This window comes from Entelurus aequoreus, linkage group LG08, assembly GCF_033978785.1.
Source record: "Entelurus aequoreus isolate RoL-2023_Sb linkage group LG08, RoL_Eaeq_v1.1, whole genome shotgun sequence".
NCBI lineage: Eukaryota > Metazoa > Chordata > Actinopteri > Syngnathiformes > Syngnathidae > Entelurus > Entelurus aequoreus.
Window position 1 is genome coordinate 70,302,123 of NC_084738.1, and position 27,500 is coordinate 70,329,622.

At 32.8% G+C, this 27,500-nt stretch overlaps 3 protein-coding genes across 9 annotated transcripts in view; 1 reads left to right on the top strand and 2 right to left on the bottom strand.

Annotated features, from left to right (window-relative positions):
* Positions 1-4,685, top strand: part of lrrc59 (leucine rich repeat containing 59) — an 18,708-nt gene extending 14,023 nt beyond the window's left edge. For both annotated transcript variants that reach the window (XM_062057220.1, XM_062057219.1), the window contains exons 7-8: positions 233-430; positions 4,079-4,685. In XM_062057220.1, the coding sequence (XP_061913204.1) occupies positions 233-430; positions 4,079-4,359 (479 nt within the window). In that variant the 3' untranslated portion in view covers positions 4,360-4,685. The remainder of the gene's footprint in view (positions 1-232; positions 431-4,078) is intronic.
* Positions 1-16,989, bottom strand: part of nat9 (N-acetyltransferase 9 (GCN5-related, putative)) — a 47,376-nt gene extending 30,387 nt beyond the window's left edge. For 2 of the 3 annotated variants that reach the window (XM_062057223.1, XM_062057221.1), the window contains exons 1-6: positions 16,724-16,989; positions 16,317-16,426; positions 9,996-10,136; positions 9,849-9,908; positions 7,688-7,782; positions 4,717-4,883 (exon numbers count right to left, since the gene is read on the bottom strand). In XM_062057223.1, coding sequence (XP_061913207.1) covers positions 4,731-4,883; positions 7,688-7,782; positions 9,849-9,908; positions 9,996-10,136; positions 16,317-16,426; positions 16,724-16,800 — 636 coding nt within the window. In that variant the 5' untranslated portion in view covers positions 16,801-16,989 and the 3' untranslated portion in view covers positions 4,717-4,730. Of the gene's footprint in view, positions 1-4,111; positions 4,260-4,716; positions 4,884-7,687; positions 7,783-9,848; positions 9,909-9,995; positions 10,137-16,316; positions 16,427-16,723 lie in introns of those variants that run through there. The other variant, XM_062057222.1, reaches the window with a different exon arrangement.
* A 2,983-nt stretch (positions 16,990-19,972) lies between these two features.
* The window catches only part of syt15 (synaptotagmin XV), a 34,450-nt gene continuing 26,922 nt past the window's right edge, over positions 19,973-27,500 (bottom strand). For all 4 annotated transcript variants that reach the window (XM_062057228.1, XM_062057224.1, XM_062057226.1 and 1 more), the window contains 7 exons: positions 27,434-27,500; positions 24,951-25,081; positions 24,597-24,889; positions 24,365-24,532; positions 22,232-22,340; positions 20,596-20,778; positions 19,973-20,544 (listed from right to left, as the gene is read on the bottom strand). The exon at positions 27,434-27,500 is cut by the window's right edge and continues 123 nt beyond it. In XM_062057228.1, the coding sequence (XP_061913212.1) occupies positions 20,405-20,544; positions 20,596-20,778; positions 22,232-22,340; positions 24,365-24,532; positions 24,597-24,889; positions 24,951-25,081; positions 27,434-27,500 (1,091 nt within the window). In that variant the 3' untranslated portion in view covers positions 19,973-20,404. The remainder of the gene's footprint in view (positions 20,545-20,595; positions 20,779-22,231; positions 22,341-24,364; positions 24,533-24,596; positions 24,890-24,950; positions 25,082-27,433) is intronic.

Here is a 27,500-nt window from a genome sequence, read left to right on the forward strand (position 1 = left end):
CAGTTTGCCAATAAATAGCCATTAAGCATGAGTGGAAGAAAGGTTTTTGTGTTATCATTCATATTCTCTGAAGAATGGCCAAAATAATCATAAATTCTCCCAGGGTATGTAAACTTATGAGCACGACTGTATATAGAGCCAACACTCAGCCACTAGGGGGGCGTGTTTAAATGCTGTTAGTGTCAAAACTGTTGTAGTCCTCAGTGTTACTGCTTGTTGGCAACGTCCTCAGAGCTGGAGAAGAAGAAGGAGGCGAAGCAGAGGGAGCGCGAGGCTCGGGAGAAGGAGGCTCGCAAGCGGGAGAAGGCGGAGGAGAAGGAGAAGAGGAGGAAGGAGTACAAAGCTCAGATGGCCGCCGCCGCCGCCCAGGAACAGCAGAAGAAGAGGAACGAGGAGAAGAAGAGTAAGAAGAAGAACGGACAGGCGTCAGGTGAGTTGTTCAAATTGTCATATTCCAACTAGGGCTGCAACAACTAATCGATTAAAATCGATTATTAAAATGGTTGCCGGTTAATTTAGTCATCGATTCGTTGGATCTATGCTATGCGCTTTTTTTTTTTTTTTTTTCTTTTTTTTTTTAATAAACCTTTATTTATGAACTGCAACATGTACAAACAGCTGAGAAACAATAATCAAAATAAGTATGGTGCCAGTATGCGGTTTTTTTCCCAATAAAATACTGGATAGGATAGAAATGTATTTTGTCTCTTTTATCCGATTATTAATCGATTAATCGAAGTAATAATCGAAAGATTAATCGATTATCAAATTAATCGTTAGTTGCAGCCCTAATTCCAACATATTATTTATTATTCAGTCCTGACATTTTCATTGGGGGCCACATTATTTGCCTCATGTTGGGGTGTCCAAACTTTTTCCACTGAGGGCCACACACGGAAAATATTAAAGCATGTGGGGGCCATTTTGATAACAAAATATATGGATTTTTTAAATTTATTTTACCTTTAGGGGTCCCGGGGACCATAAAGGGTCTCAGTCATTAAAATGTTAAAAATAAGTCAGATTATTATTATTTTTTAATTATTTAACGCTTACAGTAAATGTCTATATCAACTTCAAGTTGATATAAAGCAGGGGTCACCAACGCGGTGCCCGCGGGCACCAGGTAGCCCGTAAGGACCAGATGAGTAGCCCGCTGGCCTGTTCTAAAAATAGCTCAAAGAGCAGCACTTACCAGTGAGCTGCCTCTATTTTTTAAATTGTATTTATTTACTAGCAAGCTGGTCTCGCTTTGCCCGACATTTTTAATTCTAAGAGAGACAAAACTCAAATAAAATTTGAAAATCCAAGAAAATATTTTAAAGACTTGGTCTTCACTTGTTTAAATAAAATCATGAATTTTTTTACTTTGCTTCTTATAACTTTCAGAAAGACAATTTTAGAGAAAAAAATACAACCTTAAAAATGATTTTAGGATTTTTAAACACATATACCTTTTTACCTTTTAAATTCCTTCCTCTTCTTTCCTGACAATTTAAATCAATGTTCAAGTAAATTTATTTTTTTTATTGTAAAGAATAATAAATACATTTTAATTGAATTCTTCATTTTAGCTTCTGTTTTTTCGACGAAGAATATTTGTGAAATATTTCTTCAAACTTATTATGATTAAAATTCAAAAAAATTATCCCGGCAAATGTAGAAAATCTGTAGAATCAAATTTAAATCTTATTTCAAAGTCTTTTGAATTTCTTTTAAAATTTTTGTTCTGGAAAATCTAGAAGAAATAATGATTTGTCTTTGTTAGAAATATAGCTTGGTCCAATTTGTTATTTATTCTAACAAAGTGTAGATTGGATTTTAACCTATTTAAAACATGTCATCAAAATTCTAAAATTAATCTTAATCAGGAAAAATTACTAATGATGTTCCATAAATTCTTTTTTTAATTTTTTCAAAAAGATTCGAATTAGCTAGTTTTTCTCTTCTTTTTTCGGTTGAATTTTGAATTTTAAAGAGTCGAAATTGAAGATAAACTATGTTTCAAAATTTAATTGTCATTTTTTTCGTGTTTTCTCCTCTTTTAAACCGTTCAATTAAGTGTAAATATCATTAATTATTAATAGTAACATAGAGTTAAAGGTAAATTGAGCAAATTGGCTATTTCTGGCAATTTATTGAAGTGTGTATCAAACTGGTAGCCCTTCGCATTAATCAGTACCCAAGATGTAGCTCTTGCTTTCAAAAAGGTTGGTGACCCCTGATATAAAGTAATAAAAATTAAAAAAAATGTTTTATGGCTTTTCTGTCAAAAACAACTTAGTTTTTTTCATAGTAAAACTGAAATATGCAATATTTAGTAATTAGAGCCCTAAAAGATCAATAATGCAGGACACCATTGATTTTAATTATTTCATATTTTTGAGTAATCACAGTGAAAAGATAAAATAAAAAATCACTAAATATATTTGGGATCCAAAAGGTGCCCCACTCATAAAGTGATACATTTTTAGTAGGTTTTTCTTTTACTTTCAACACTTAAGTTACGAGATCAACTTCAGATATATCTGTCCATTTTATGCTGGAACTTTTATTTTGTTTGTTTTATGCGCTTTTGTCAAAGAAAACTTTGATGTTTTTATATGGCTACTACACAATATATGCAATATTTACCACATAAAACATTTTAAAGTGAAATATTTGAAGTAATTGGAGCCCTGGAAATAATTCATTATAACATGGATTTTTTGTCATTATTTTTTTTTTTTGAGCAATGGCAAAAAAAAGAAAAAGAAAGAAAGAAAAAAACAGCCTGCATGGCAGCTTTTGTGTCAAAATTGCAACTTTTTCTCGTTAGATTTCACCTCATTCCACTTTTTTTAATGTTCTTTGTTATTTTTACAATAGTATTTCCAGAATGTGTGGCGGGCCGCAAATGGCCCCCGGGCCGCACTTTGGACACCCCGGGTCTATGCATTGCATTATTATATTTTTTATGTGCACCGTAAAAACCTCAGTTGCCAAATGTTTACTGGAAAATTGAAGGTGTTTTTTTACAGCATTCACTACAAACGGAAAATCTGTACCACAGTTTTTTTTTACAGACTTTTTATTCTTAAATATTGTCATTTTTTTTACTGTATAATTTGATGGAAATCATAAATCAAGCAGATATTTAACATTTTCTTATAACAGAACAATGTCTGACAATTAGAGATGTCCGATAATATCGGTCTGCCGATATTATCGGCCGATAAATGCGTTAAAATGTAATATCGGAAATTATCGGTATCGGTTTTTTATTATCAGTATCGTTTTTTTGTTGTTGTTTTTTTTATTAAATCCACATAAAACACACAAGATACACTTACAATTAGTGCACCAACCCACCCCATTTACACTCATTCACATAAAAGGGTTGTTTCTTTCTGTTATTAATATTCTGGTTCCTACATTATATATCAATATATATCAATACAGTCTGCAAGGGATACAGTCCGTAAGCACACATGATTGTGCGTGCTGCTGCTCCACTAATAGTACTAACCTTTAACACTTCATTTTACTCATTTTCATTCATTACTAGTTTCTATGTAACTGTTTTTATATTGTTTTACTTTCTTTTTTATTCAAGAAAATGTTTTTAATTTATTTATCTTATTTTATTTGATTCATTTTTTTAAAAAGGACCTTATCTTCACCATATCTGGTTGTCCAAATTAGGCATAATAATGTGTTAATTCCACGACTGTATATATCAGTATCGGTTGATATCGGTATCGGTAATTAAAGAGTTGGACAATATCGGAATATCGGCAAAAAGCCATTATCAGACATCCCTAGTTTTAACTCATTATAATGAGTTTTATAATAATACTAATAATATAATATCGGCGGTCTGATATTATCGGGCATCTCTAGTTACAAGGAACATTTAGAAACAATAACAAATTGATAAAATCACAAATTGATCTGATGTTATTGAAAATAAATAAGCCTCAAAACATCACATTTGCTGCAACTTTCTTAAAAAACAAAAAAATAAATAAAAAAAAGCTGTCAGGAATGAACAAGAATCACAAAAAGAGGCTGATGATTCATCCGCATTCTTCTCCAGACAAAAAGACGGCGGCACAAGCGGCGTCCAAATCCCGGCCAACCGTCCTGGGCGTGGTCTTCAAGCTCCTCCTGCTGCTGCTGCTCGGACTGGCCGCGGCCGCCGCCGCCTGCCGCCTGACGGAGCTGCGCCAGGAGGACGCGTGCGTGCCGCTCAACGCCGCCGTGGACCGGGGCCTGGCCTGGGCCCGGGAGAAGGAGGGCGTGGTCAGACAGCTGCTCTACGACCTGTCCGCCGCAGCCAAGGACTTCCTGGAATCGGCGCAAGCGTCCAAAAGCTAAACGCGCTCGGAAAAGCAATCCTCCGATCGACGCCGCTTCTCATTCGCGCAGAAGGACGAGGAGGGGGGTGGGGGGGGGGGGAGGGGTCAAAGTGTGCAAGATCACCTTAAATTCCTATGGAATTGTTGTCGCTCTTTGTACAACCGCACGTTTTTTTTAACGCATCTTTGTCGTCTTAAACCCGGCCCCGACCTGGAAGGCGCTCATGGCGTCCTCCGATGTTATCAAGAAGGGTGAAGAAAACATTCTAACGTGATTGAACAAATGCTAATCCGCTTGTGGAAATGACTTCATGCATCAAATAAAAGTGGGTGAATTTGCCTCGGCTTCAAGACTAATGTGTTTTGTCTCACTCACTTCCTCCTCTTTCTTTAATCCTGTGACATCACTTCCTGTCTGCCGCTGCGGCTCAGCGTGTAGTCCCGCTCCCTCATGTGGACGGTGCGCTGGAGCAGTCGGCTGCGGACACGCTCGTCCACGGTCATCTCCAAGGTGGCCTCCTTGAACACCCGACACACCGACACCTGCGAGAGTCCACATCAGGTTTCACTTTGTCACCATTTTCACATCTGATGAAATACTAAATGTATAATCAACCATTTTTGGGAAAATACATTTTTTTAATACTTTATTACAATGATTTCACAAAACTATAAAATATTTTCTCCTTTAATATTGCACCCTCCCTTTATTTATTTTTTTTTTTTTTAGAAATAATTACAGTGAATGTCATGACAAGAATACATTTTAAAAAGTGTAAAAAAAAAAAAAAAGTATTAAATGTTAGGTAGAACACAAAAAATGTAATAAAAAAGCTCCCTTCTCTATATTCTTATGCATCAATAAAAGAATAAATTAAAAAAAGTGTAAAAAAAAAAAAAGTATTAAATGTTAGGCAGAACACAAAATTTTTTATGAAAAAGCTCCCTTCTCTATATTCTTATGCATCGATAAAATAATTTTAAAAAGTGTATTAAATGTTAGGTATAACACACAAAAATTAATAAAAATGCTCCCTTCTCTATATTCTTATGCATCGATAAAAGAATAAATAAAAAAGTATTAAATGTCAGAACACAAATTTTTTTATAAAAAAGCTCCCTTCTCTATATTCTTATGCATCGATAAAAGAATAAAAAAGTGTATTAAATGTTAGACAGAACACACAAATTTATAAATAAGCTCCCTTCTCTATATTCTTATGCATCAATAAAAGAATAAAGAAAAAAAAGTGTAAAAAAAAAAGGAAGTATTAAATGTTAGGCAGAACACAAACATTTTTATAAAAAAGCTCCCTTCTCTATATTCTTATGCATCGATAAAAGAATAAATAAAAAAAAGTGTAAAAAAGAAAAAAGAAGTATTAAATGTTAGGCAGAACACAAACATTTTTATAAAAAAGCTCCCTTCTCTATATTCTTATGCATCAATAAAAGTGTAGTAAATGTTAGGTATAACACAAAAAATAATAATAAAAAAGCTCCTTTCTCTATATTCTTATGCATCGATAAAAGAATAAATAAAAAAAGTGTAAAAAAAAAAAAGTATTCAATGTTAGGTAGAACACAACATTTTTTATAAAAAAAAGCTCCCTTCTCTATATTCTTATGCATCAATAAAAGAATAAATTAAAAAAGTGTAAAAAAAAAAAGTATTAAATGTTAGGTAGAACACAATTTTTTTTAATAAAAAAGCTCCCTTCTCTATATTCGTATGCATCGATAAAATAATTAAAAAGTGTATTAAATGTTAGGCAGAACACACACAAATTTATAAATAAGCTCCCTTCTCTATATTCTTATGCATTGATAAAAGAATAAAAAAATTTGTAAAAATTTTTTTCAAAAAGTATTAAATGTTAGGTAGAACACAAAAAAATTTATAAAAAAGCTCCCTTCTCTATATTCTTATGCATCGATAAAAGAATAAAAAAGTGTATTAAATGTTAGGCAGAACACACACAAATGTATAAATAAGCTCCTTTCTCTATATTCTTATGCATTTAAAAAAGAATAAATAAAAAATGTGTAAAAAAAAAAAAAAAAAGGATTAAATGTTAGGTAGAACACAAAAAAATTAATAAAAAAGCTCCCTTCTCTATATTCTTATGCATCGATAAAAGAATAAAAAAGTGTATTAAATGTTAAGCAGAACACACACAAATTTATAAATAAGCTCCCTTTTCTATATTCTTATGCATTGATAAAAGAATAAAAAATGTGTAAAAAAAAAAAAAATATTAAATGTTAGGTAGAACACAAAAAAAATAATAAAAAAGCTCCCTTCTCTATAATCTTATGCATCGATAAAAGAATAAATAAAAAAGTGTAAAAAAAAAAGTATTAAATGTTAGGTAGAACACAATTTTTTTTTATAAAAAAGCTCCCTTCTCAATATTCGTATGCATCGATAAAAGAATAAAAAAAAGTATTAAATGTTAGGTAGAACACAAAAAAATTAATAAAAAAGCTCCCTTCTCTATATTCTCATGCATCGATAAAAGAATAAAAAAAGTGTATTAAATGTTAGGCAGAACACACACAAATGTATAAATAAGCTCCCTTCTCTATATTCTTATGCATTGATAAAAGAATAAATAAAAAATGTGTAAAAAAAAAAAAAAGTATTAAATGTTAGGTAGAACACAAAAAAATTAATAAAAAAGCTCCCTTCTCTATATTCTTATGCATCGATAAAAGAATAAAAAAGTGTAAAAAAAAAAAAGAGTATTAAATGTTAGGTAGAACACAAAAAAAAATTCTAAAACTGAACTGGCTTACAAAGTAAACAAAAACAGAATGCTGGACGACAGCAAAGACTTACTGAGGAGCAAAGACAATGTACATCCGAACATGACATGACAATCAACAATGTCCCCACAAAGAAGGATAAAAATAACTGAAATATTCTTGATTGCTAATACAAAGTAATGCGGGAAATATCGCTCAAATAGAAGACATGAAACTGCTACAGAAAATACCAAAAAAAGAGAAAAAGCCACCAAAATAGGAGCGCAAGACAAGAACTAAAACACTACACAGGAAAACAGCAAAAAACTCCAAATAAGTCAGGGCGTGATGTGACAGGTGTTGACAGTACACCTACTTTGAGACAAGAGCTATAGTGATGCATGCTTGGTTATGCTTTAAAGTCATATCCAACAATTGCGACAACAACTTTTTACTGTCTACTGAGTTTAGTTTTTTAATGATTTCTGCTGGTGGTGTGCCTTCGCATTTTTTCAACGCAAAAAATGTGCCTTGGCTCCAAAAAGTTTGAAAAACACTGCTGTTGATGATGAGATTGTATTGTTCCTGTTTCTTCTTACCTGTTGGAACTGCAGTTTCTTGAACATGGCGATGCTGACCTCGTTGTTCAGGCCGATTTTCACTTGGAACTTTTGGATGTTGAGTTTGGCGACCCCTGTTGGAAGAGAAGGCGCTCTTCAGTCACGCCCTGATTCCGCACTACACATTTTAGTGTCATTTTTTTAAAAGTGCCGTCTAATGATTAATCTTTTAACTCCGATTAATCACAGGTTGTTATTCGCCTGCATCATTTGAATTGACCTAAAAAGACCCCGATATTTGGATACAAATACAATTTTACCGTCCAGAAACAGTTTTAAAAATGTTTTAGTCATTTATTTGCTTAAAACTTTTTTTTACGGTTTTAGCTAAAGTCTTGTCGGGGTGTATTTTGAAGTGAAATTTGCCAGCGAGCACACCAGTCAGATCCTCCAAACTCCTCTTTGCACGGATGTATGCATCGATCTGAGGGGTCCCAAATAATAATATTTTTAAAATACTATTACAAAAAAAACAACTGAAAAGTGGAATTAAAAAGCAGGTGTAACGTAAAGATAAAATGTTGCAATATTGACACTAGTAACACAAAACTGCCTTGCAGGCTGTTTTTTTATTATTAAAAACTGTCATAGTTTAAAAAAAAAAAAAAATTCAAAATCAATCTCGATGAGCTTGGTTTTCACTTCACAAGTGACTACCTCTTGAAGCTCATGGAGAGAATGCCAAGAGTGTGCAAAGCCGTAATCAGAGCAAAGGGTGGCTATTTTGAAGAAAGTAGAATATAAAACATGTTTTCAGTTATTTCACCTTTTTTTGTTAAGTACATAACTCCACATGTGTTCATTTATAGTTTTGATGTGACAATCTACAATGTAAATAGTCATGAAAATAAAGAAATGAGAAGGTGTGTCCAAACATTTGGCCTGTACTGTGTGTATGTATGTATATATATATATATATATATATATATATATATATATATATATATATATATATATATATATATATATATATATATATGTATTTTTTTGTATTTTTTTTTGTTAATCGATTCTGAGGTTTTTTATAATCGATTAAGAATCAGTACAAATAAAAATCGTGATTAATTCGAAAATCCTTTTTTTTTTGACACCCCACTCAATATATATATATATATATATATATATATATATATATATATATATATATATATATATATATAATCATATATATATATTATTATTATTAATAATAAAATATATAAAAAAAGGATTTTCGAATTAATCACGATTTTTATTTGTACTGATTCTTAATCGATTATAAAAGACCTCAGAATCGATTTTAAAAAAAAATACATATATAAAAATAAAAATCGTGATTAAATAATATATATATATATATATTTTTTTTTTTTTTTTTTTTTTTTTTTTTATATATATATATATTTGAGTGGGGTGTAAAAAAAAAGGATTTCCGAATTAATCACGATTTTTATTTGTACTGATTCTTAATCGATTATAAAAAACCTCAGAATCGATAAAAAATAAATATATATATATATATATATATATATATATATATATATATATATTTTTTTTTTTTTTTTTTTTAATCGATTCTGAGGTTTTTTATAATCGATTAAGAATCAGTACAAATAAAAATCGTGATTATACAAAACCTCAGAATCGATTAAAAAAAATATATATATATATATTTTTAAATATATATATATATATATATATATATATATATATATATATATATATATATATATATATATATATATATATATATATATATATATATATATTTTTTTTTTTTTTTTATCGATTCTGAGGTTTTTTATAATCGATTAAGAATCAGTACAAATAAAAATCGTGATTAATTCGAAACCCCTATTATTTAGGATCTCCTACAAAGGATGCCATCCCTCCATTAGGTTTAGGTGACACACAAAAAAATCTTATTTTATTTCAATAGGCAAAACTATACAATCATATTTGTGTCAAAATTTTACTATTTTTTTTGTACTGAATGTCATGCCACGTTTCACCTATCAATGAAATTTTATGGTGAAAAATCCTACTGGTAACGTGTTGACAAATTTAGTCATCAAAATGAGAAAATGCGATTTGTTGATTTTGATGGTTTTGGGTGCGTGTAATTATGATGAGAGGTTGGCGAGTTAAGGTCAAATCTCACCGTATTGCATCATCATGTGCACCACTTCCTTCCCGATGCCTTTGCCTCTGTAAGCGGGCTCTGTCAGTTCCAGGAACAGAGGGGGGGGGGGGGGGGGGGGACAGTCAACACAGACCACAGCAGAGCGTTCAGAAGTGTTTTTGTCACCTGCTATCATGATCTCCAGCTCAGCGAGGGACAGATCCAACGGGTCGGTCAAGAAGATGTTAACATCTCCGATCATGCATTGCTCCTCTTTCATTTTAGAGTCTGCCCACCGCCGCTTGTCCAAGATGATGAAGGTGCACTCTTTGGGGGGGATATAATCATGCAAATTAGGGGAGATGATTTGATAATACTACTTCTTTAATGTTACTTTATGGAGTGACGTTACTGCCAAAACTCCAAACACACAAATGTTTTTACCCAACGTTTTGCCAGTAAAAAAAACTATGTTCTTCAATTTAAAAAAAATATTTGCAATTTAAAAAATTTTTTTTTTTTCCACTAGCGAGTCATTTTATTAGTTGAAAAAAATTGTTTTTATACCGTGGGAATCATTTTCTTTAATTGAAGATGGTTTTGTTTACTTAGAAACAGTTTGTTTAATGACGAAAATTGTTTTTATACTTGCAAATGTTTTTTTTTTACTTGCAAAAAACTTATTTTTCTTGCAAATCATTTGAAGAAAAGTTTTTATACCTGCAAATCTTTTGCAAAAAAATTTTTTAAACTTTCGATTAATTTTTTAATGAAAAAATTTTTTTTTATACTTGCTAATCTTTTTTTTGTTTGCAAAAATGTGTTTTAATACTTCTGAATCATTTTTAATTGAAGAAAATGTCTTTTTTTTTTTACTTGGAAACAGTTTTATACGAATAAATTTGTTTTTATCCTTTTTTACTTGCACAAAACCTTTTTTTACTTGCAAATATTTTTTTTAATTGAAGAAAATTGTTTAATACTCATTTTTGCTTGCAAAAAAATGTTTCACTTTATGGAGTGACGTTACTGCCAAAACTCCAAACACAAAAATGTTTTTACTCACACCTAACGTTTTGCCAGTAAAAAAACTATGTTCTTCAATTAGAAAAAAACATTTGCAATTTTAAAAAAAAGTTTTTTACTTGCAGAATTTTTTTTTTCCCACTTGCGAGTCATTTTATTAGTTGAAGAAAATTGTTTTCGTACCGTGGGAATCATTTTCTTTAATTGAAGATGGTTTTGTTTACTTAAGAAACTGTTTTTTTAATGACAAAAATTGTTTTTATATTTGCAAATGTTTTTTTTTACTTGCAAAAAACGTATTTTTCTTGCAAATAATTTTTTGTTAATTGAAGAAACGTTTTTATACCTGCAAATCTTTTATTTTGCTGGCAAAAAATTGTTTAAAACTTCCGAATCATTTTTTTATTTGAAGAAATTTTTTTTTACTTGACAACAGATTTTTTTTAATGAACAAAATTGTTTTTATACTTGCTAATCTTTTTTTTGCTTGCAAAAATGTGTTTTAATACTTCTGAATCATTTTTAATTGAATAAAATAGTTGTTGTTTTTTACTTGGAAACAGTTTTTAACGAATACATTTGTTTTTATCCTTTTTTACTTGCACAAAAACTTTTTTTACTTGCAAATAATTTTTTTAATTGAAGAAAATTGTTTAATACTCATTTTTGCTTGCAAAAAAATGTTTCACTTTATGGAGTGATGTTACTGCCAAAATCCAACACTTTGCCAGTAAAAAAATATATATTCTTCAATTTAAAAAAAAGTTTTTTACTTGCAGATTTTTTTTTCCACTTGCGAGTCATTTTATTAGTTGAAGAAAATTGTTTTTATACCGTGGGAATCCATCCATCCATCCATTTTCTACCGCTTATTCCCTTCGGGGTCGCGGGGGGCGCTGGAGCCTATCTCAGCTACAATCGGGCGGAAGATGGTTTTGTTTACTTAGAAACAGTTTGTTTAATGACGAAAATTGTTTTTATACTTGCAAAAGTTTTTTTTTACTTGCAAAAAACGTATTTTTCTTGCAAATCATTTAAAGAAAAGTTTTTATACCCGCAAATCTTTTATTTTGATTGCAAAAAAATGTGTTTAACTTCCGAATCATTTTTTTAATTGAAGAAAAAAAAATTCAATTGGCAACAGATTTTTTTTTAATGAACAAACTTGTTTTTATACTTGCTAATCTTTTTTTTGTTTGCAAAAATGTGTTTTAATACTTCTGAATCATTTTTAATTGAAGAAAATTGCTTTTTTTTTTTACTTGGAAACAGTTTTTAATGAAGAAATTTGTTTTTATCCTTTTTTACTTGCACAAAACCTTTTTTTACTTGCAAATATTTTTTTTAATTGAAGAAAATTGTTTAATACTCATTTTTGCTTGCAAAAAAATGCTTCACTTTATGGAGTGACATTACTGCCAAAACCAAATGCTTTGCCAGTAAAAAATGTTCTTCAAATTAAAAAAACCATTTGCAGTTTTAAAAAAAAGCTTTTTACTTGCAGAATTTTTTTTTTCCACTTGCGAGTCATTTTATTAGTTGAATAAAATTGTTTTTATACCGTGGGAATCATTTTCTTTAATTGAAGATGGTTTTGTTTACTTAGAAACAGGTTTTTTAATGACGAAAATAGTTTTTATACTTGAAAATTTTTTTTTTTTACTTGCAAAAAACGTATTTTTATTGCACATTTTTTTTTGTTAATTGAAGAAAAGTTTTTAGACCTGCAAATCTTTTATTTTGCTTGCAAAAAATTGTTTAAAACCTCAGAATAAGTTTTTTAATTGAAGAAAAAAATATTCACTTGGCAACAGATTTTTTTTAACGAACAAAATTGTTTTTATACTTGCTAATCTTTTTTTTGCTTGCAAAAATGTGTTTTGATACTTCTGAATCATTTTTAATTGAAGAAAATAGCTTCTTTTTTTTTACTTGGAAACCGTTTTTAATGAAGAAATTTGTTTTTATCCTTTTTTTTACTTGCAAAATTATTTAATACTCTTTTTTGTTTGCAAAAAATGTTTTTATACTTTCGAATCATTTTTTTAATTGAATAAAATTGTTTTTATACTTGCGGAAAAAAATGTTACTTATGTGTTTTAATACATCATTTTTAATTGAACAAAATTGCTGTTTTGTTTTACTTGGAAACAGTTTTTTTATGAAGAAAATATTTTTTATACTTGCAAATATTTTTTACTTGCAGAAAACCTTTTTTTACCTGAAGAAAATTTTTTGATACTCTTTTTTGCTTGCAAAAAATGTTTTTATACTTTTGAATAAGTTCTTTAATTGAATAAAATAGTTTTTATACTTGCGGAAAACATTTTTACTCGCGAAAAACTTATTTTTCTTGCAAAAAATTTTTGTTAATGGAAGAAATTTGTTTTTACACTTCCAAAACTTTTATTTTGCTTGCAAAAAATTGTTTTAAACTTCTAAATAATTTTTTTAATTGAAGAAAAAAAAATTTTTCACTTGGAAACAGATTTTTTTTTAATGAAGAAATGTATTTATTTTTTGCTTGCTTTAATTGAAGAAAATTGCTTTTTTGTTTTACTTGGAAACTGTTTTCTTTTTAAGAAAATGGTTTATATACTTGCAAATATTTTTTACTTGCAGAAAACCTTTTTTTTAATGAACACAATTGTTTTTATGCTTGCTAATCTTTTTTTTGCTTGCAAAAATGTGTTATAATGCATAATTTTTAATTGAAGAAAATTGCTGTTTTGTTTTACCGGTACTTGGAAACAGTTTTTTTAGGAAGAAAATTGTTTTTATACCTGCAAATATTTTTTACTTGCAGAAAATTGTTTGATACCCTTTTTTGCTTGCAAAAACATGTTTTTATACTTTCAAATAATTTTTTTCATTGAATAAAATTGTTTTTATACTTGCAGAAAACATTTTTACTAGCGGAAAACTTATTTTTCTTGCAAATCATTTTTTGTTAATGGAAGAAATTGGTTTTTACACTTGCAAATCTTTTATTTTGCTTGCAAAAATTTTTTTTAAACTTCTGAATCATTTTTTTAATTGAAGAAAAAAAATGTTTCACTTGGAAACATATTTTTTTTAAATGAATAAAATTGTTTTTATGCTTACTAATCTTTTTTTTTGCTAGCAAAAATTTGTTTTAATACATCATTTTTAATTGAAGAAAATTGCTTTTTTGTTTTACTTGGAAACAGTTTTTTTTACGAAGACAATGTTTTTATACTTGCAAATATTTTTTATTTGCAGAAAAACATTTTTTTACTTGAAGAAAATTGTTTGATACTCTTTTTTGCTTGCAAAAAATGTTTTTATAATTTCGAATAATTTTTTAATTGAATAAAATTGTTTTTATACTTGCGGAAAACATTTTTACTCGTGGAAAACTGTTTAAAACTTCTGAATATTTTTTTTAATTAAAGAAAAAAAATGTTTCACTCGGAAACAGATTTTTTTTATTGAACAAAATTGTTTTTTTATTTTTTTTGCTTGCTTTAATTGAAGAAAATTGCTTTTTTGTTTTACTTGGAAACAGTTTTTTTTATGAAGAAAATGTTTTTTATACTTGCAAATATTTTTTACTTGCAGAAAACCTTTTTTTTCCTTGAAGAAAATTGTTTGATGCTATTTTTTGCTTGCAAAAGATGTGTTTATACGTTTGAATACGTTTTTTAATTGAATTAAATAGTTTTTATACTTGCGGAAAACATTTTTATTCACGAAAAACATATTTTTCTTGCAAATATTTTTTTGTTAATGGAAGAAATTTGTTTTTACACTTGCAAAACTTTTATTTTGCTTGCAAAAAATTGTTTTAAACTTCTAAATAATTTTTTTAACTGAAGAAAAAAAAAGTTCCACTTGGAAACAGATTTTTTTAATGAAGAAATGTATTTATTTTTTGCATGCTTTAATTGAAGAAAACTGCTTTTTTGTTTTACTTGGAAACTTTTTTCTTTTTAAGAAAATGGTTTATATACTTGCAAATATTTTTTACTTGCAGAAAACCCTTTTTTTAATGAACACAATTGTTTTTATGCTTGCTAATCTTTTTTTTAGCTTGCAAAAATGTGTTTTAATACATAACTTTTAATTAAAGAAAATTGCCTTTTTGTTTTACTTGGAAACAGTTTTTTTTACGAAGACAATGTTTTTATACTTGCAAATATTTTTTATTTGCAGAAAACATTTTTTTGACTTGAAAAAAATTGTTTGATACTCTTTTTTGCTTGCAAAAAATGTTTTTATACTTTCGAATCATTTTTTTAATTGAAAACAATTGTTTTTATACTTGCGGAAAACATTTTTACTCGCGGAAAACTGTTTTAAAGTTCTGAATAATTTTTTTAATTAAAGAAAAAAAATGTTTCACTCAGAAACAGATTTTTTTTATTGAACAAAATAGTTTTTTTATTTTTTTGCTTGCTTTAATTGAAGAAAATTGCTTTTTTGTTTTACTTGGAAACAATTTTTTTTTATAAAGAAAATGTTTTTTATACTTGCAAATATTTTTTACTTGCAGAAAACCTTTTTTTTCCTTGAAGAAAATTGTTTGATGCTATTCTTTGGTTGCAAAAAATGTGTTTATACTTTCGAATCATTTTGTTAATTGAACAAAATTGTTTTTATACCGGCGAAACATTTTTTTACTTGCAAAAAATGTGTTTTTACTTACAAATCTTTTTTTTTAATTAAACAAAATTGTTTTTATACCTGCGAAACATTTTTTTACTTGCAAAAATTTGTTTTAATACATCATTTTTAATTGATGAAAATTGCTTTTATGTTTTTACTTGGAAACAGTTTTTTTTTTATCCAGAAAATTGTTTTTATACTTGCAAATATTTTTCACTTGCAGAAAACCTTTTTTTTACTTGCAGAAAATTGTTTGATACTCTTTTTTGCTTGCAAAAAAAAGTTTTTAACTTTCGAATCATTTTTTTAATAGAATAAAATTGTTTTTATACTTGCAGAAATATGTTTTACTTGCAAAAAACTTATTTTTCTTGCAAATCATTTTTTGTTAATGGAAGACATTTGTTTTTACACTTGGAAATATTTTATTTTGCTTGCAAAAAAATGTTTTAAACTTCTGAATCATTTTTTTAATTGAAGATAAAAATGTTTCACTCGCAAACAGATTTTTTTTAAATGAACAACATTGTTTTTATGCTTGCAAAAATTAGTTTTAATACATCATTTTTAATTGAAGAAAATTCCTTTTTTTGTTGTAACTTTTTTTTTGCTTGCAAAATTTGTGTTTATACTTTCTAATCATTTCTTTAATTGAACAAAATTGTTTTTATACCTGCGAAACATTTTTTACTTGCAAAAAAGTGTTTTCTTTTGCTTGCAAAATTTTGTTTATTTTTTTTGCTCTATCATTGGGTGTGAGCACGTACATTCTCGTGTGTTTGTCAAGTTGTGGGCGTAATTTCGGTCCATAAAAGGGACAAGCGGTAGAAAATGGATGGATGGATGACTTACTGTCACTGTCTTCCCTCCAGCTGCGTTGCATGTCATATTCTTGCTCAAGGGTCAGCGGCTCTGAGGCAGTCAGCTGCTGCAGCTCGGTGGACTTCATCCACTCGTGATACCTGAAGACGGGAAAATACACCATCAGTGACGGCATTTTCAAGTTTCATGAAGGGACAAGCGGTAGAAAATGGATGGATATTTAAATAATAAATGATAAATGGGTTATACTTGTATAGCGCTTTTCTACCTTCAAGGTACTCAAAGCTTAAACGTATTTTCAAGCGTTGGCGCTTTTACAGTTTGTTTCTTCACAAGATCCCGTAAACAAAAGTCCATCCATTTTCTACCGCTTGTCCCCAAGTCGACAAAGTAAAATAAGACATTTGAGTGACGCTGCATGAATATATTTCTCCTACCTTGGCACGTGTTCGGCATTGTATGGCACCAGCACGACTTTATGGCCTTCCAGCAGCGTGTTTTCATTTATCTTCATAATGGAAAAAATATAAAAATATAAAATAAATATTTGAGTTTTTTCCGCGACAGTTTTCCACGCATACGGCAAAGAGGAACTTCCGGGTATTCTAACTCTACGCTACGAACTGCGGCTGCGCCAATGGACGGGCGCCCTCTGCTGGGCACTAACGGTAGCCCGTTTATGCTTCTTCTTAAAGTGGCACAAAAAATACTACCTCAATTGTTTTTATACTTGCTAATGTTTTTTTTGCTTGCAAAATTTTTTTTTAAATACTTCTGAATCATTTTTAATTGAAGAAAATAGCTTTTTTTTTTTTTTACTTGGAAACAGTTTTTAACGAATACATTTGTTTTTATCCTTTTTTATTTGCACAAAACCTTTTTTTACTTGCAAATATTTTTTTTAATTGAAGGAAATTGTTTTATGCTTGCTGATATTTTTTTTGCTTGCAATTTTTTTTTTTAATACTTCTGAATCATTTTTAATTGAAGAAAATTGCTTTTTTTTTTTACTTGGAAACAGTTTTTAACGAATAATTTTGTTTTTATCCTTTTTTACTTGCACAAAACCTTTTTTTGCTTGCAATTAGTATTTTTAATTGAAGAAAATGGTTTAATACTCTTTTTTGCTTGAAAACAATGTTTTTATACTTTCGAATAATTTATTTAATTGAATAAAAAATTGTTTTCATACTTGCAAATGTTTTTTTTTACTTGCAAAAAACGTATTTTTCTTGCGAATCATTTGAAGAAAAGTTTTTATACCTGCAAATCTTTTATTTCGCTTGTAAAAAATTGTTTAAAATTTCCGAATCATGTTTTTAATTGAAGAAAACTTGGCAACAGATTTTTTTAAATGAACAAAGTTGTTTTTATGCTTGCGGAAAATGCCTTTTTTTTTTTTTTTTTTTTACTTGGAAACAGTTTTTAATGAATACATTTGTTTTTATCCTTTTTTACTTGCAGAAAACTTTTTTTTACTTTTTAATACTATTTTTTGCTTGCAAAATTTTTTTCACTTTATGGAGTGACTTTACTGCCAAAACTCACACCCAACGTTTTGCCAGTAAAAAAAAACTAACTATGTTCTTCAATTAAAAAAAACATTTGCAATTTAAAAAAAAATTTTTTTACTTGCAGAATTTTTTTTTTTCCACTTGCGAGTCATTTTATTACTTGAAGAAAATTGTTTTTATACCGTGTGAATCATTTTCTTTAATTGAAGATGGTTTTGTTTACTTAGAAACAGTTTGTTTAACGGCGAAAATTGTTTTAATACTTGCAAATGTTTTTTTTTACTTGCAAAAAACGTATTTTTCTTGCAAATAATTTGAAGAAAACTTTTTATACCTGCAAGTCTTTTATTTTGCTTGCAAAAATTTTTTTTTAAACTTCCCAATCATGTTTTTAATTGAAGAAATCTTGGCAACAGATTTTTTTTGAATGAACAAAATTGTTTTTATGCTTCCTGATCTTTATTTTGCTTGCAAACATTGTTTTAATACTTCTGAATCATTTTTAATTGAAGAAAATTGCTTTTTTGTTTTACTTGGAAACATTTATTTTTTTTATGAAGAAAATGTGTTTTATACTTGCAAACATTTTTTACTTGCAGAAAATCGTTTGATACTCTTTTTTGCTTGCAAATTTTTTTTTCATACTTTTGAATAATTTTTTTAATTTAATAAAATTGTTTTTATACTTGCGGAAAACTTATTTTTCTTGCAAATCATTTTTTGTTAATGGAAGAAATTAGTTTTTACACTTGCAAATCTTTTATTTTAACTTCTGAATCATTATTTTAATTGAAGAAAAACAAATTTTCACTTGGAAACAGATTTTTTTTAATGAACAAAATTGTTTTTTGGGGTTTTTTTGCTTGCTTTAATTGAAGAAAATTGCTTTTTTGTTTTACTTGGAAACATTTTTTTTTATGAAGAGAATGGTTTTCATACTTGCAAATATTTAAAATATTTAAATAAATAACTTATTTTTCTTGCAAATCATTTGAAGAAAAATTGTTTAAAACTTCCGAATCCTTTTTTTAATTGAAGAAAAAAATATTCTCTTGGCAACAGATTTTCTTTTAATGAACACAATTGTTTTTATACTCGCTAATCTTTTTTTTTTGCTTGCAAAAATTTCTTTTAATACTTCTGAATCCTTTTTAATTGAAGAAAATGGTTTAATACTCTTTTTTGCTTGCAAAAAAATGTTTGTATACTTTGGAATATTTTTTTTAATTGAATAAAAAATTGTTTTCATAATTGCAAATGTTTTTTTTTACTTGCAAAAAACGTATTTTTCTTGCAAATCACTCGAAGAAAAGTTTTTATACCTGCAAATCTTTTATTTTGCTTGCAAAAAATTGTTTAAAATTTCCGAATCATGTTTTTAATTGAAGAAAACTTGGCAACAGATTTTTTTAAATGAACAAAATTGTTTTTATGCTTGTGGAAAATGCCTTTTTTTTTTTTTTTTACTTGGAAACAGTTTTTAATGAAGATATTTGTTTTTGTCCTTTTTTACTTGCAGAAAACCTTTTTTTTAAATTGCAAATAATTTTTTTTAATTGAAGAAAATTTGTTAACACTCTTTTTTGTCATGAAAATGTGGAAGAAAATAGCAAAAAGGTGAAATGTGACGAGAAAAATGTTGCAATGTTGCTTAAGACTAAGGACTTGAAGTTAGTTTTATTTGCGGACGAGACCACGGCTTTTCTGTTCAGGAGAGAACGCACAGAAGACGATACAAATAATAACAAATTAAAAAGATGGTTTGACAAAAACAGACTATCTTTGAATCTCAGTAAAAACTAAAATGATGCTATTTGGTAACAGTAGAAAAGAGCATCATACACAAACACAAATAGACGGAGTAGATAGCCATCCAAGCAACGTTATCATGGACGCCCCTGCTTATTTCAGCAAGACAATGCCAAGCCACGTGTTACAACAGCCTGGCTTCATAGTAAAAGAGTGCGGGTACTAGACTGGCCTGCCTGTAGTCCAGACCTGTCTCCCATTGAAAATGTGTGGCGCATTATGAAGCCTAAAATAGCACAACGGTGACCCCCGGACTGTTGAACAACTTAAGCTGTACGTCAAGCAAGAATGGGAAAGAATTCTGTCAGGTTCAAACACTGATGACATCGATTAAACAAGACAAGAAGCAAGGAATTAAACAGAGACAGAATTACATTTGGCTCAATTGAGGAGAGATGTCTGGGCTGTACTCTTGTACAGTCTCCCAGCACGCTCTGACTTAAGATTGTACGCCTCCTTTTTTTATTTGGACTTCCCCTTATTACATGGCAACAGCTGTTTCTAAGGGAGGGGGGTCGTAAACAGCCGTCGCCTTTGGTTACAGAACAGTTCAAAGAAAAGGTCGTAAAAGAGTTCAAAGAAGAGGTCCTGCTTCCTCTCCGCTTTGTAGTTCTTGGGTCAAGACAATATATTTCTCTGGATTACAATACAGGAAAGAAACAGAACACCTTCGTGTTGCTTCCCATCCTATACAACTGAGTTTTAACAAGCCTTCTTCTTGGTAGGTTCAAAGACACGTTTTATTTTGAAGTTTTGGTATAAATCTATTTTTTTTTATTGATTAGCATAATTGATTTACGTGGACCTGCCCAGTCCGTGCCAGACTTTGACGGGCTCCTGCGCCGTGTTGACCATGTCCATCCAGTGCTGCAGCTGAGGGCCTCTCGCATACATGAAGGGGCCCAACACCAGAACCCCCAGTGGGATCCACGGTTCTGGAAACAAATTGTTCAGGTAGGATTTCCCCGAATGTGGTCATTCCTCACCTGAGTGGGCGTGGCTAGGCTGCTGCACCACAAATCTCAGACAGGCCTCGTCCACGTGCTCGGCCCGCAGCTTGAACGCCATCTTGTGGTCCAAGTTGGCGTCGCGGTCGGCCTTGACCACGCTGCTGCGCTTGCTCTTCACCACCTGGGTGTGGATCTGCAAGGTCACCTGGACGCACACGCCTGTGGACACGCCCACATGACCACGTCACACAACGGAGTCATACAACTTGCTACTTGACACATGCTAACTGTTAGCATGTTCAAGTTAGCATGATCATGCTAACGTTTTTAGCATAATCATACTAATCGTTAGCATGTTCAAGTTAGCATGATCATGCTAACGTTTTGAGCTAATAACGCAGCCGTACACCTTAAGAGTCACATAAGGTGCTACTTGACACATGCTAACCGTTAGCATGTTCAAGTTAGCATGATCATGCTAACGTTTTTAGCATGATCATGCTAACAGTTTACTTGTTCAAGTTAGCATGATCATGCTAATAATTTTAGCGAATAATGCAGCCGTACACCTTAAGAGTCACATAACGTGCTACTTGACACATGCTAACTTTTAGCATGTTAAAGTTAGCATGCCAATATTTTTCTCAAATTTTGCAGGCATACACCTTAAACACTTTGTAACTTGCTACTTGACACATGCTAACTGTTAGCATGTTCAAGTTAGCATGATTATGCTAACGTTTAAAGCATGATCATGCTAACCGTTAGCATGTTCAAGATAGCATGATCATGCTAACGTTTTTAGCTAATAATGCGCCGTACACCTTAAGAGTCACATAACGTGCTACTTGACACATGCTAACTTTTAGCATGTTAAAGTTAGCATGCTAATATTTTTCTCTAATTTTGCAGCCATACACCTTAGACACTTTATAACTTGCTACTTGACACATGCTAACTGTTAGCATGTTCAAGTTAGCATGATCATGCTAATAATTTTAGCGAATAATGCCGCCGTACACCTTAAGAGTCACATAACGTGCTACTTGACACATGCTAACCGTTAGCATGTTCAAGTTAGCATGATCATGCTAACGTTTTTAGCTAATAATGCCGCCGTACACCTTAAGAGTCACATAATGTGCTACTTGACACATGCTAACTCTTAGCATGTTCGAGTTAGCATGCTAATATTTTTCTCTAATTTTGCAGCCATACACCCTAGACATTTTATAACTTGCTACTTGACACATGCTAACTGTTAGCATGTTCAAGTTAGCATGATCATGCTAACGTTTTTAGCTAATTTTAAAGCCACACACCTCAAAGTCATTTAACTTGGTAGTTTACGCATGCTAACTTTTTTAGCCATTTTGGTCACCTTACACCTCAGTCATACAACTTGTTTCAATGATACATGCTAACTTTTAGCAAACTAACAATAATATGCGAGCATGTTAGCATTAGCATGCTAACCTTTTAAGCAAATTTTACAGCCGCACACCTCAGAGTCATTTAACTTGGTAGTCTACGAATGCAAACTTTTTTAGCCAGTTTTGTACAACTTGTCTAAATGATACATGCTAACTTTTAGCAAGCTAACATTATGCGAGCATGTTAGCATTAGCATGCTAACGTTTTAGCCATTTTTTTCCTACCGTACACCTCCTACCTGAGTCCGTGACCAGCTGCAGTCCTCGAGCCCTCACCACCTCCACCGAGAGGCGCTGGAGAGACGGACTGTAGCTCAGAGACACCAGCACGTCTCCCCACTCTGAACACTGACAGCGGGAGATAGACATGAGATGAGAACGACATGAGATGGGATTAACGATGAGACAGGCCATGATAATATATGTGACAAGTTGGGGTATGGAATGGAAGGAGACAAAGTGCAACGAGGTGAGATGTGGTGAGGGGGTATGAGATGAGGTTTGCGACGAGATGGGCTCGGCAAAGACATGAGATGAGGTATTAAGAGTGCAATGAGATGCGGTGAGATACAAGGGAATGAGACAAAATGAGACAAAACTGGAAATAATACAGCTCCCCAAAAAGTGCACTTCTGCTGCTATTGGAACATAACTGTTTGTTGTGATGCTTTGACATTTTTGCACTTTATTTCTTTATTGAAAGAAAATTCTATGAAGAGAAAAGTTGTTTGCAAATGTGGTTACAATGCTTAAAAAATGAAAAGTGAAAGCTAAAAAAAGAAATACACTTTATTGAGTTAACATTATTTCTTTATAGGGGGGAAAGATGTTATGAGCTAGGGCGGGGGTCGGCAACCCGCGGCTCTTTAGCGCCGCCCTAGTGGCTCTCTGGAGATTTTTCAAAAATGTATGAAGAATGGAAAAAGATGAGGGGGAAAAAAAATCTATTTTTTTGTTTTAATATGGTTTCTGTAGGAGGACAAACATGACATAAACCTCCCTAATTGTTATAAATCACACTGTTTATATTAAACATGCTTCACTGATTCGAGTATTTGGCGAGCGCCGTTTTGTCCTACTAATTTTGGCGGTCCTTGAACTCACCGTATAGTTTGTTTGCATGTATAACTTTCTCCGACTTTCTAGGACGTGTTTTATGCCACTTTTTCTGTCTCATTTTGTCCACCACACTTTTAACGTTGTGCATGAGTGCACAAAGGTGAGTTTTGTTGATATTATTGACTTGTGTGGCGTGCTAATCAGACATATTTGGTCACTGCATGACTGCAAGCTAATCGATGCTAACATGCTATTTAGGCTAGCGATATGTACATATTGCATCATTATGCCTCATTTGTAGCTATATTTGAGCTCATTTAGTTTCCTTTAAGTCCTCTTAATTAAATGTATATCTCATGACACATGTAATATGGCTTTTAATTTTTTGCGGCTCCAGACAGATTTTTTTTTTGTATTTTTGGTCCAATATGGCTCTTTCAACATTTTGGGTTGCCGACCCCTGAGCTAGGGAATATAACAACTACACTACCCAGCATGCAACGGGAGTGACGAGCATGCGCGGTAGCCCCGAAAAGTGTTGCATGTCGTCACCCGTGAAAGTAAACGTCAAGAACTCAGCCAACACGCTTCGTCTGCATTATTTATAATTAGACAGACAACACATATACAGTGTGATTTTGTTTTGTTTACAAGGAAAGAAAAACAAAAGTTGAAAAAGGGAGATATGTTGTATATATATGTATGTGCTGCGGTTGCTATAAGAACGTTGCGACAGCTGCCGTAAACGAGGTGCGTTGCTATGTTTCCGGTTGGTCGTAAAAGTGTTCGTCGTGTGTTTGTAGTCTGCTCAAATCTCCCAGTAAAGTTATTCATTGGATTATACCTCTTTGTTTTGAACTTTATTACACCTTGGAGCACTTTTTCACGTCCATTTTTTTTCCTGCTTTCGCTATCTGCGCTTAATGACCGAGCTACGTGACGTCATTTCTTGTGATGTCACACGGAGCATTTCTGGTCGAATAAAGAACCAACTCTTTTTCTTTACTATAGTGGTCTCGATAACGGGTACCGGTTTTTAAAAAGGGATTCGAGTCCGAGGATTTGGTTCTTTTCTTATCGAACAACTGGGAAAACCGGTTTGGAGTATCATCCCTAAGCATACGTCAATGAGAGTGAATATATGTTGAATTGTGGTGAGATGAGATTGACAGATGATGAGATGCATGAGATATGAAAAAAAAAGGATGAAGTACGATGCATGTGATGAGGTGTGTTTTGATAAGAAGATGAGATGGCAAACGGCTTGTTTGTACAGTACGTAATGAGACATGAGGTGGCACCTGTGTACATACGTGGTTGTGGTCTTCAGCCTCCAGGTCCCTCCAGAGGACCCTGCCAGCCTGGCCTAGTTCTCCCTGCAGGGGGAACAGCACCCGGCCCACCGCCTGGCGCTTGCTGTCATGTGACACGCTCAGCACGCACACGCTGAGGGTGGCGCGGGTCACGCGCGCACCCGACACCTGCAGAGCGGGCGGAACGTGAAGGCGGCGTCAACGACCGGGCGTCGAACCCGCGCGTCCTCACCTGGAACAGGAAGCAGTCGTGGAACTCCGGGTCGGGCCCCGTGCATCTGGCCTTGGCCTGGCGCGGCCGCCGGTCGTCCGGGAGCAGACGGAGCTGAACGAGGGTGACGTTTCCGTGGCAACGTGGCGGGAGGTTACCCAGGCGGAGCAGGGAGACCGCCAGCTGCTCGCCGCGGTGGCGATACTCCACGGAGAAGCAGAGGCGGGTGGCCATGCCGGGCGGGGGCGCCACCACCTCGCTGAGAGCGGGGCTGGAGTACAAGCCGGCGAGCAGCGTCCCCACCGGGTACCAACCTCACCGCACAATGACAATTAATCCTCTCGTCTCATACCAACACAAGCAGGTGTGGCCTACTTTGGACTGAGAGAGAACCTCGATGGGCGAGAATGTCGGTCTTCATCTCCTCCACCTTCTCCTCGGTCTTCGGGCTGCTCCGGGTTTGCGTGGTGAAGCGAGGAGGCAACGTGAACGGGATCTCGACGGGCCTCCAGAACCCAGCCAAGCAAATGTTATTACGGACAAAACCCAAAAGCAGTGAAGTTGTCACGTTGTGTAAAATGGTAAATGTGGAGAATGCATATATGTTTAAAGGCCTACTGAAATGATTTATTTTTATTTAAACGGGAATAGCAGATCCATTCTATGTGTCATACTTGATCATTTCGCGATATTGCCATATTTTTGCTGAAAGGATTTAGTAGAGAAAATCGACGATAAAGTTCGCAACTTTTGCTCGCTGATAAAAAAAAAGCCTTGCCTGTACCGGAAGTAGCGTGACGTCACAGGAGCTAGTATTCCTCACAATTCCCCGTTGTTTACAATGGAGCGAGAGAGATTCGGACCGAGAAAGTGACAATTACCCCATTAATTTGAGCGAGGATGAAAGATTCGTAGATGAGGAACGTTACAGTGAAGGACTTGAGAGGCAGTGATGGACGTATCTTTTTTCGCTCTGACCGTAACTTAGCTACAAGCTGGCTCATTGGATTCCACACTCTCCTTTTTCTATTGTGGATCACGGATTTGTATTTTAAACCACCTGGGATACTATATCCTCTTGAAAATGAGAGTCGAGAACGCGAAATGGACATTCAGTGCCTTTTATCTCCACGACAATACATCGGCGAAATGCTTTAGCTACGAGCTAACGTGATAGCATCGTGCTTTAACTGCATATAGAAACAAAAAAATAAACCCCTGACTGGAAGGATAGATAGAAAATCAACAATACTATTAAACCGTGGACATGTAACTACACGGTTAATGCTTTTCAGGCTGGCGAAGGTTAACAATGCTGTGCTAACGACGCCATTGAAGCTAACTTAGCAACGGGACCTCACAGAGCTATGCTAAAAACATTAGCTCTCCACCTACGCCAGCCAGCCCTCATCTACTCATCAACACCCGTGCTCACCTGCGTTCCAGCGATCGGCAGAAGGACGAAGGACTTCACCCGATGCGTTTGGCGGCCCGGAGACGTAGGAAGTCAAGGTGAGGTCGGCGGCTAGCGCTCCAACAAAGTCCTCCTGGTTGTGTTGCTGTAGTCCGCTGCTAATACACCGATCCCACCTACAACTGTCTTCTTTGCAGCCTTCATTGTTCATTAAACAAATTGCAAAAGATGTCCAGAATACTGTGGAATTATGAAATGAAAACAGAGCTTTTTGTATAGGATTCTACAGGTACCATAACTTCCGTTACTTTGACTTTGTCACGCGCATACGTCATCATACCGCGACGTTTCAGCCGGATATTTCCCGGGAAGTTTTAAAAGTCACTTTATAAGTTAACCCGGCCGTATTGGCATGTGTTGCAATGTTAAGATTTCATCATTGATATATAAACTATCAGACTGCGTGGTCGGTAGTAGTAGGTTTCAGTAGGCCTTTAAGAGTTCTTTCTTTTTAGATATTCATGTTTAGAGTAGCTTGTACTTTTCCTTTGTATATTCTACTAGTTTCTCTTGCGTTCAGAAGTCTGTTTAGTGTCTTAAACCAGTGGTCCCCAACCTTTTTGTACTTGCGGACCGGTCAACGCTTGAAAATTTTCCCCACGGACCGGTGCAGGGGGGTGGGTGGGGGGGGGTAAGGTAGTAATTTTTTTTTTTTTTTTTTTTTTGTCATAAAGAAATACAATCATGTGTGCTTACGGACTGTATCCCTGCAGACTGTATTGATTTATATTGATGTATAATGTATATATTGTGTTTTTTATGTTGATTTAATAAAAAAAATAATTTATTTATTTATTTTATTTTATTTTATTTTATTCTTGTGCGGCCGCGGCCCGGTACCAATCGGTCCACGGCCCAGTACCGGGCCGCGGCCCGGTGGTTGGGGACCACTGTCTTAAACCATCGGAATGTGAATACAACCCCCACGTCTTTCCTTATCAGTGTTGCGAGGGGGAGAGGTGAGGGGTTTTTCGTCTGCCCAAGTTCCAGACGACCTCTTTTTGAACCTAATTTTTCAACTGTTTTACGAACCTTTTTTGAACTCTTTAATGACCTTTTCTGTGAACTGTTAACGACCTTTTCTTTTGAACTGTTGTAATCAAAGGTGATGGCTGTTTACGACCCCCGTCCCTTAGAAGCAGCCATTGTCATGTGGTCCGGGAAAGTCCAAATAAAGGAGGAGGCGTACAATCTTTCGGCAGAGCGTGGCTGAGACACTGTACAAGGGTACAGTGTGTCCGTGCGTCTCTCCTCAAATTGAGCCAAATTTAATTCTGTCTCTGTTTAATTCTTTGCTTCTTGTCTTGTTTAATAAATGTCATCAGTGTTTGAACCTGACACTCATCAGTATGGTATTTGTCGTGAAAAAGTTAATGACACTTACTTGACCCAGGAGCCTTGAGAAACCAGCAGGGCTTGAGCAGTGCATGCTGGGACGGGGGGCACGGCGG